The 9,554-nt window shown below is 35.3% G+C and overlaps 1 protein-coding gene across 10 annotated transcripts in view; it reads left to right on the top strand.

Moving 5' to 3' along the window:
* Positions 1-39: 39 nt before the first annotated feature.
* The window catches only part of LOC134527573 (protein HGH1 homolog), a 118,775-nt gene continuing 109,260 nt past the window's right edge, over positions 40-9,554 (top strand). For 2 of the 10 annotated variants that reach the window (XM_063360368.1, XM_063360371.1), the window contains exon 1: positions 54-391. Coding sequence is in view for 3 of the 10 variants with exons in the window: in XM_063360364.1 (XP_063216434.1) it covers positions 3,769-3,860 (92 nt within the window). In the remaining 7 variants the exon portion in view is untranslated. Of the gene's footprint in view, positions 1,409-3,261; positions 3,341-3,706; positions 3,861-9,554 lie in introns of all 10 variants that reach the window. The other 8 variants (XM_063360369.1, XM_063360364.1, XM_063360372.1 and 5 more) reach the window with 8 other exon arrangements.

Raw genomic sequence — 9,554 nt, 5'->3', positions numbered from 1 at the left:
TCCCCCCATATTAGTTAATACTATACTACTCTATGAGTTACTTCGATTTTTTTTTTTTGCTAGGTAATGCATGTGCGCATCGTAAAATCGTTTTGGTTTTAATGTTTATTGTTTACGAATAGCAGGTTGGGATTAATAGAAATCTGTTTGCATCGATATGTAATATTAGGTTTATGCAGTTATTCTATTGGTTTCAGTTAAAACTTATGTAGATATAATAGATTGGGAATAGGTACCGAACTTATAAAAAAAAAATAAAATAAAAAAAAAATCGTAAATTGATTTAGTCGCGACTCGAGCTTTCTATAACGAATAAACGCCATTGGTAAATTGGCAAGACAGTACTTATATTGAGGTAATTGGATGGTTAACTGATGAAATAACTTTTTTGGTACGTACCACGAACAGTATGATTATTTTGCTAGGTATGGTTTTTTAAGCGGTTTGTGCATCTTGAGAACGTTGCTACTTCCTTGATGTTAAAAACATTGTATTATTAACATTGATATCGGTATATTGGGTTTTGGTCACTTTTGTATGTCGCTGTGGTAGGCGTAATTGTTAAATTCATCTGTTGGGATATTTTCAAGTCACAGGTGTTTCTATTTGAATATGGTTACTGATGTTCAGTCATTGTTTGTATATCCAGTTTGTATGTCCAGTGGATTATCTAGAAGAATATTATTAATCGCTGTACCATATTTCTATGTTTTTGCGTTTTATTACATTGGCTGGTGTCTAGTTTGGATCCAAAGTTGAATGGAAATGAGGTGTGTGGCATTTTTTTTTTGCGGGTTATGTGTCGCCTTCGAGCCTCTGATATCGTGAATTTGTTGGGTAGGGGGAAATTGAGTCTACTGTATCCTTCAGAATGTGTTGCAAACGATTATAGCACACACACCAATTATGTTATTCCTGTCCGCTTCGCAATAAAGTCCAATTCGCCTGAGTGTTGACGCTTGTCCTGGCATGGAACGTCTTGTTTTTAGGTACTGTTGTCTTCATCTATCATTTCAGAATCATCCAGATGTTGATTTCAGTTGTGCCTTGCTGGCTGCAGTGTCTTCCCTGTAGGTCTGGGTTTGCTTTGTAATGGTGTTTTATGAATTGAAGAGGCGTTTTCAAGAAGGGCCCTAGGTGAGAAAAGTAAATATTACAGGAGAGAGAAAAAACTTATTTGCCTTAAATTACAACACTTTATTAGAGTTCTTGATATTTTATTGCAAAGCCTAGAACTAAATACACATTTTGATAACAAATTATGATTAATTTCTCATGTTGTTACTTACATACATATATTATAAAAATAACATTGGGCCCTTACTGAACTGAATTATATTCTGAATCTACAATATTCAAGCAAAAACAACTCTAATCATCACTTCTGAATCACAACAATGGCATCCTTGTATGTTGTCACTTTTTAAGTTATTAGTAGCTTTGTACATGTTTGGATAAGTACACACATAATTTAAGTACATCTGTCAACTTTTCTGACTTTATGGGCAAATCACCCATATACATGTCCTCCATTGGCATTTCAACATTACCAATATTGGGTTTTAGCATTTTAAACTCATAAAAAAATAAGCCATTTAAGCTATTACTAACTTTCATTGCAAAAAGGTGTTTGTCACTGAACACAAACAGCTTGTATTTTGTTATCCTGAACCTAATGCCCTCACTTACACAACTATTTTTGTAATAATAGATGAAAACACCTTTGAAATCCATAATAATTTCCTTGTTAACTTCCACAACTGCGAAACTCTCTCTAATCAACTCATTCCACCCCTGGAAGCTTTCAACAACTTCTTTCTGCCTTTGCTTTTTCTATCGTACCAAAGTGCCTATCACAAGGGCAAAAAACTGTGCCCTCTTTCAGGGAAATGATGATGAACTTCTGAAAGTCGACCATTGATCACTAAAGACTGCCAAAACCTCAGCATGGTTATGTTGTGGTTCTGGCCACGACTACCATCACTAAAACATGTAGTTGTTTTATGGTAGAGGGCATTATGGTACTTATGTAATAATGTAGAATAGAAACCAGCTCATTACATCCTCAATTCGCGGTACTTTCAGGCCAAGTGAACATTGTGCTTTTACCTGATTTAGTAGAGTAAATGCTGAAAATGTACAGCCACACTTGCCTGCTGTAAAACACATCTGTTGTTTTGAGGTGAGGAAATGGCATATTCTGTTTGAAATCAAGAGTCAGCATTTCTACACTTTCATTGCCTTTGGCCATTATTTTGGCTGCTTTCATTTTGGTATAAAAAACCTTAACTTTGTTTTTATGTAACCGACGTTCTGTTTCAAACTGTTTTCAGGACTGTTGTTAATAGATGCTGTGAGCCGTTCACATTTTGTGCTGATATCTGTTCTTGGCCTACCAAATCTATAGTTAAAGTTGTTCCTAAAATACTTATTGTAAAAGTCATAGCTTACATTGCATTTTACAGATTAAGCATCACTGCTACTTTGTGTACCAAATGCTAAGTAAACATCTGGAAAATATTTCTGCAGGTATAGCTTGTACATTTTCAAAACATTAAGTTCAGAAGATAAATACCTCCTCTTATGACCACTGCACCTATAATGGGTAACACAATAAGGAAAACTACGAATATGTTCCTCTACAGATGCTATTGTATCTTGTGACTTGGTCCTTGGCCTATTGTTATGTTGCCCACGTAGGTCCTTTGGGGTTTCCGCGGCAGCCAAGAGTGACATGATTTTGCGAACTCTTTTCACACTTATGCCATAAAGGCTTGCAAACCCCTCTCTGCACACAATGTGTGTGGTACAGCCATGCCGAATCTGAAATGAAAATACTAGTATATGTAAAGGCATAACAAAAACATTTTTGGGACATAATAATTTTTGTGTTAGTCACAATGTGAGCTCAAACAGTTTAACAAAGGATTGATACAGTTAGTTTAGAATACTATATGTAAAAGTATTTTGTTTTTACTCTCAAATTCTGTGTACTATAAGACCCAAGTACATTTCTATCGTAACCGTACATTACATGCCATGTAACATTAATACTATATTTGAGCCCATACTTAGCCTAGATATACATAGAATCTTAACCTCATAATGGAAGTTGCATTGTTGTATATATTTTCCATTTGGCACCCTCCGACGCTTAATTTTACTGGTTCTTACCAAACCTTGTAGGTACATAGCTTATTGGTTTTTGTCTCCAATCCTATTGAATGATGTGAGAATGTTATCTACTGTTTCTGGTGGTAGGATAGTTAGGCACTGGCGTTTACACCTGTGAATAACAAGCAAAGGTCTGGATACTTACATTGTCTACAATACATATACGGTACCTATTATTATGTTATATTATTTTACATTATAAGCAATGGTTTTGCGAGAATGGGTAACATGTCCATTGTTTAACCATACGTAGCCTATCGTTATATTATGTGAAATTAAAAGATGACATTAACACAAAGAAAACAAACCTGCAATTTATGCCTGTTCTACATGGAATAACATGTCCTGCTGTGTTGGTGTGCTCCTTTCCTTCCGCTTTTAACCTTTTCCTTGAATGTTTTGTCCACTGTATCTCATTCCTTTTCCTTTAAGGACGAATATCACTGCCATCTGCATTATCCTTATCCATGTTTAGAAAATAAGTATGGTTTGAATAATATTTTGTTCACTGACAAATATGTTGTGTTGGCAGGAATACCAATAACCAACTGACAACTTTACCAAACTTGGAGAAATAAACAGGAATTAACTATAATGGCATGGATAAATTTTTATATATATTTCAAGAAAGGCCCAATTGCAGATTTTTGTTTGGTTCATAAAGGGCCAAACTACCGTAAAGTGGGGTGAGATTGATCAATCTGATCATATATTTTATTGCCATTTGATAAGTATTTATTGTTTTAAGATGCACATTCCTTCATTAGATACAGCTTTACAAGGGGAACATTTTGTATGAAAAAAAATTTTGCTAAAAATAATTTTAGGTACGAAAATTTAAGAAATAGAGGTGATCAATCTCACACCTACATCTGGGGTGAGATTGATCACACCTTGTTTAAACGACAGTGCTGCAAGTCTTTGCTTTAATAATGAACAATCCAACCCCCAGATAAATCCATCAGGTGGTTTTTAAGGTATAGGTGTTTATATACCTTGGGGTGAGATTGATCACTGGTTTGAGATTGATCATTGGCCTGAGACTGATTAGGTAAATGGAACGGATTCTTAGTAAATAATTAGATAAACCTTAATGTTTTATAATGTATCCTGTAAACAGTCACCAGTTTACAGTATATTTTAATTATTTCCTTTATAGTCTAATCTTTGGTTGTGGACACTGTATCATAATTTATTTGTCTTTATGGTATTCTTCCATGGATGACATTTCCTTTCATGCTTTCTCATAGTCGCTATGTCTTGGGTAGCTACAACAAGAAAAAAAATTCTAGGACGCTAAAGGAGTTGAAAGGCGTTTTCCAGGCGTAGGACTGAAGTTGTAAATTCTCGCATGGGAATACAAGAAGACTGGTGTCAAACGTGACAAAACAAAAAAACAAAGGAATTTGAATATTGTGGAATTATTCAGCAACGTCCACATTCTATCTGCAGTAGACGCCTTAATGAATCACCTGATGGTCTTAAGTGCTGGTAGCACTACGAAGAATTTATCTGTTATCTGATCATCAAATGGTGAGAAATTTCCATAATTACTATTTACAGCAGCATCCGGGATATGGAGTCTTCAGTTCCTGAGAACAGCATAACATTGTCACAGTAGCTTAGAATTCCTTCCAGATACTCTTCTACCAGTTCCTGTGATCGCGATTCTATCAGCTGGAGGTGTTTTCCCTGAGATCATCTAGAACAATGCCCTACCAAACCCTGAGCTAGCAACGGTAGTGAATTTGCCCTAAATTATACCCAATGGTAAAACTAATATGAATGGTTTTGGAAGTAATATGAGGAAGTGTGGTATGATTGTTGTTTTGCTAACTCCAGGTATAAATGTTATATTTACTTAGTTTGAACAGTCATTTTTAGTTTAGGACTATCACTCCATTAAACATATATAATTGCTACTTTGCCAAGTAATATCGATTTATATTAAAATAAGTTTAAACTCAATTTATTTGTTTTACTAATTTAATCACTTAGAAGAGTTTAGTTTTACATGTAATCACAATACTAGGAGTTTAGGCATAACAACACAAATTTCTGTAACTCTTACGTGTTGTATTATTTCAATACTCTATAATATCACTATTGTGATACAATCGTTTTGACCCAGCTAACACGTCAAGATTAAGTTATGCCTAAACTCCTAGTACAGTATTGTGATTACATGTAAAACTAAACACTAAGTGATTAAATTAGTAAAACAAATCAATTGAGTTGATATTAAGTGCACAAGGACATGGGCTTGACAGTTACAAGAGAATTACAATTGCCAATCACATAGATTACAAAAAATGGTGTAACACTCAGAGTGATGATGCAACAAATCCTGCTTTTAGAGTTATGGATAACTTCCTCGGATTTGACAACTTAATATCTAGAACAGACCAAATATTTGTGAGAAGTTTTGTGTATTACAGAGGGAGACCTGACCTCTTAGAAGTGGAGAATGAACGAATTACAAATAAAACTCCTACAGAACTACCATGGTATGGAAAAATGGGGGTTTGGAAGGGTTGAGGCAAAAAGGATGAAGTATACTAAGTCTGTTAGTAATTGAGAGAGAGGACCAGAGAAGAGATACTGGAGTGAAAATTTTGGCTCAAGGGGATAATCAGGTTATTTTTACACAATATTTGATAGAAAACTGGGGGGATGATGAAGATGTTCTGAAGGATAATTTAGGAAGGATGAAGAGGAATAATGATTATATAATGGCAAAAATATTTGAGGGAATGGAAAGATTAGGAATGGAGGTCAATCATGATGAGTCAATGCAATCTGCAGATTACTTGAAATATGTGTGTTCATCAATTGCTCAAATGGATCTACAATTAATTCTATAGGAGGAATAGGCTGGAGTTCTGAGTTTTGCATTAAAATAATTCTTTCAAATTCCTCTATATCCGATCTATTGTATGGGAATCTGGACCAATTTGCATTGATTGAAGATAAATCTGGAGATAACTTCAAATCGAGGAAATCTTTCAAAGAGGTAAATGTTACATACACTTCTGAAGTTTTACTACTGCTCCAATCTGACCACATAATGTTTACACTTTTAAATTTTCCTCCCAATTTTGAAACAATTCCTCCTGTCTTTATTATTCTCCCTAGATAGGTTTTAAAAATGACCTTCTTCTTACGAGAGGTGATCTTTTCTAGATATTTATTGAGGTTCTCTTCCATTCTGGACATTACATCATCATCTTGAATTTCCATATCAAATAATAAAAACTTGATATCCAGACCCTCATTTTTGATCAAGTCCATCCAGTAGTACCATGTTGAGTCGTCAGACAAGTCGGATGGAAACTCCCAAGCAGAAGAGAAGTTGACTCATCTAGAGGTACAATCATCTCCCAAGAATCCCAGTGCAGAAGGGGGAGATGGTGATGACCCCTTCAAATTCAATGAGTCTAAATTCACCAGGGAGTTAAATATGCAGCGAGAGTTGGGGAATTTCCTTAGGAGAAACAAAGTGATCCAACCGGAACCGTCTCCTCCAACAATAAAATCTTTTATTCCCGTCAAATCGAATGTGGAAATCTTGTAATAAGACCCTGTGGCGCACTGATGAAACCTCAGTGAAGAGATTCCCTGATCCTGGTACCTGGGTACTTCTGGAAAAACATGAGCAATGGATTCCGAAAAAAACATGATAGGTAATGAGTAGAATCTTCCTTGTGGTTCCCTTTCAAATTTTAGAGATGTGATTTTTGACTCAACAAATGGTTTAATATTCCTTCTGCATGCTAATCTTATATTAGACTCACATAAGAAGCATTGTTTCCTTGTGTACTCAATCAAAGCCTTACCGTTATACTCATTAGTTCTTAGACCTGAGGAAACGTTCCCAAGTTGTATGAGATTTTCTGTGTCTGATTTTCTCCAATATTTGTTTGAAAAATATAGTCTCCTTATCTCCCTTCCTATTACTTGAAGACCGACATGTTTATAATCTGCAAATTCAGAGAAAATCCACAGAACTCAAAATTCCTTTTCTTTGGGTGCAAACATTATCTCTGAAGTCTGCAAACTAATGTAATTTTTAACCAGTCGACTCAAATCATATGAGTTGAGAGGATATGATGGAGGGATTCTATGAGGTATAGACTGTAACTTCTTCTGCATATATCTGTACTGACAAAATGCTGTAAAGTATGAAGACTCACAAGTCCTTCAATTACACGTCTTAAATGTCCTATCACAACAGGAGCAAAATCTTGTTTGGTTCTAAATTTCCTTTTATGAATTGCATGAGTGAGGGTCCCTTGTATCTTGTATCAATCCTTCACTTAACCCTACAAGATATTCTGGAATGATGACTTTCCCTCTCAAGGTTAGAGGAAATAAAGTAGATGAAAATGCACCCTGTTCTTTAGAGAGAAACGATTCAGAGAAGATGAATCCCTGGCATTTCCCAACATGAAATGATTTCCTCCTAGGACTCATCCCTTCCCAGTTCCCTTTCCTTAGTGATGGGTTTTCTGTTTTTGTAAACCAAGGTGATTCTTCCAGTTTCCATTTAGATAAAATCTCTTCTACAGATTCAAAATCCAATTCAAATGTATCATCTAATTTCTGGGATTCGATCGGGACAATGCAATGTTCACATTTAATATGATAATGATCTCTGAAATAACCTTTTTCTTGATCATGAATCTCCCCGGATGTCATTTGTGCATAAATCAATAGAGATTGATACTTAAATGTGTAGTCTTCGTCTGGAAACTCTTTGAAATTATCTATTGTTGTAGACATCTTTGTAAGTTTGGATGGAAGTTGAGCTGCATATCCTCCTGCGGATTGTCTTGTACTTCTAAATCTATGTTCAAAGCAACCGGTACCAGAATATCCTTCTATCACTTCTCCTCCTTCATCTCCTGTAATTGATTTGATCAGATTTCTGATAGTTTCAGCCAAATTTGATACTGAGGTAGAAATCCAGGTTATACTGTCTCAAAGTCTGTATAATCTTTTGACAAAGGAAATAGTGGTCTTTTGATCATAAGGTCTCGTTATCAAGTTTGTATCTTCTCTAGTTTCCGAACCTAGATATGCAGTGAGTTGACCCTTTCAATCTTTAGAATCAGTTAACCCATTTGGGATCAAAACTTGGATGTAGTTCTTGGAGATCCCCAATTCCTGACACATGGCACAGTCTCTACGGTTAATTGAAGGACTCCCTAACATTTCCAGATGGTGGGGAATGGTAGATCCAATAATTTTTGCACCCCATGATCTCTCTCTGAGAGAATCTGCTCTAGAAGTGCTACATTCCCAGATTTTATTCACCTGGGACCCTCTATATCTGGCCAATTGCAAAATTGTAAATAATTCAATTTTCTTTATTATTGAATCTAATTCCCCACTGTAATTTCTACTATATAGTCTTCTAATTGTCTTTGAGTTTTGAAAAATTCCAAAGATTCCTTCAATTAATCCAAAGTATGAGGCCGACCACATCTCACTCAAAAACCTACTAAATCTCGGTTGAATAGTTACCAGAAAGTCTAGGAACCTCTTGTTATTCGCTGATAAATAATTTGCAGTATCTTTTACAATTTCATTACTCAGAGAATGCCTCTTTTGCAGTATTATTCTCTTGACTTCAGATTTCATGATATTTAATGCGTTCATACCTTTATAAATGTTCAATCCGGTTGGATCATCTAGTTAATTTGCTTATATCACTACTTGAGAATTTCCTTAATCTTGGAGTGCCAAATTTTACGGAGAGTCGTTTTATGAATGGATCTTGTGTTGTCTTATTAATCAATTTCCAAAAGGATAACCCCTCTGTGATGGGATCGGGAAAAGATCTTATTAGGAATCGAGACAAGGACATTCCTCCTACCCCCCCCAACGAAGGGTCAAGATATAGAAAACCAATTTTGTATGACTTTCTTTTTAGAATCTCTGGAGTCTTCAAAATGCTTTGAGGAGTCGTTCTTAAACAAGGATTGTGGAATTCAAGTAATCGGCTTACTAGGTTACCCATCCAGTTATAATGACAGATTGAATTTATTGGTGAGTCAGAATAGTGTGATATGGTTAGTGCGTTAGATGAAACATTGGATAGAATATTTGCCATATTAGGAAGTTGATCATTTGTTATACATGACACTCGAGACCATCTCTTTTGCTCCAAGCATCGAAACAACCCTCTGTATACTGGAACCTTTCCATATTTCAAGTAATCTGCAGATTGCATTGTCTCATCATGATTGACCTCCATTCCTAATCTTTCCATTTCCTCAAATATTTTTGCCATTATATAATCATTATTCCTCTTCATCCTTCCTAAATTATCCTTCAGAACATCTTCATCATCCCCCCAGTTTTCTATCAAATATTGT

The sequence above is a fragment of the Bacillus rossius genome, chromosome 1, assembly GCF_032445375.1.
Source record: "Bacillus rossius redtenbacheri isolate Brsri chromosome 1, Brsri_v3, whole genome shotgun sequence".
Classification (NCBI taxonomy): Eukaryota; Metazoa; Arthropoda; class Insecta; order Phasmatodea; family Bacillidae; genus Bacillus; species Bacillus rossius.
This window is presented reverse-complemented; position numbering and strand designations above follow the sequence as displayed.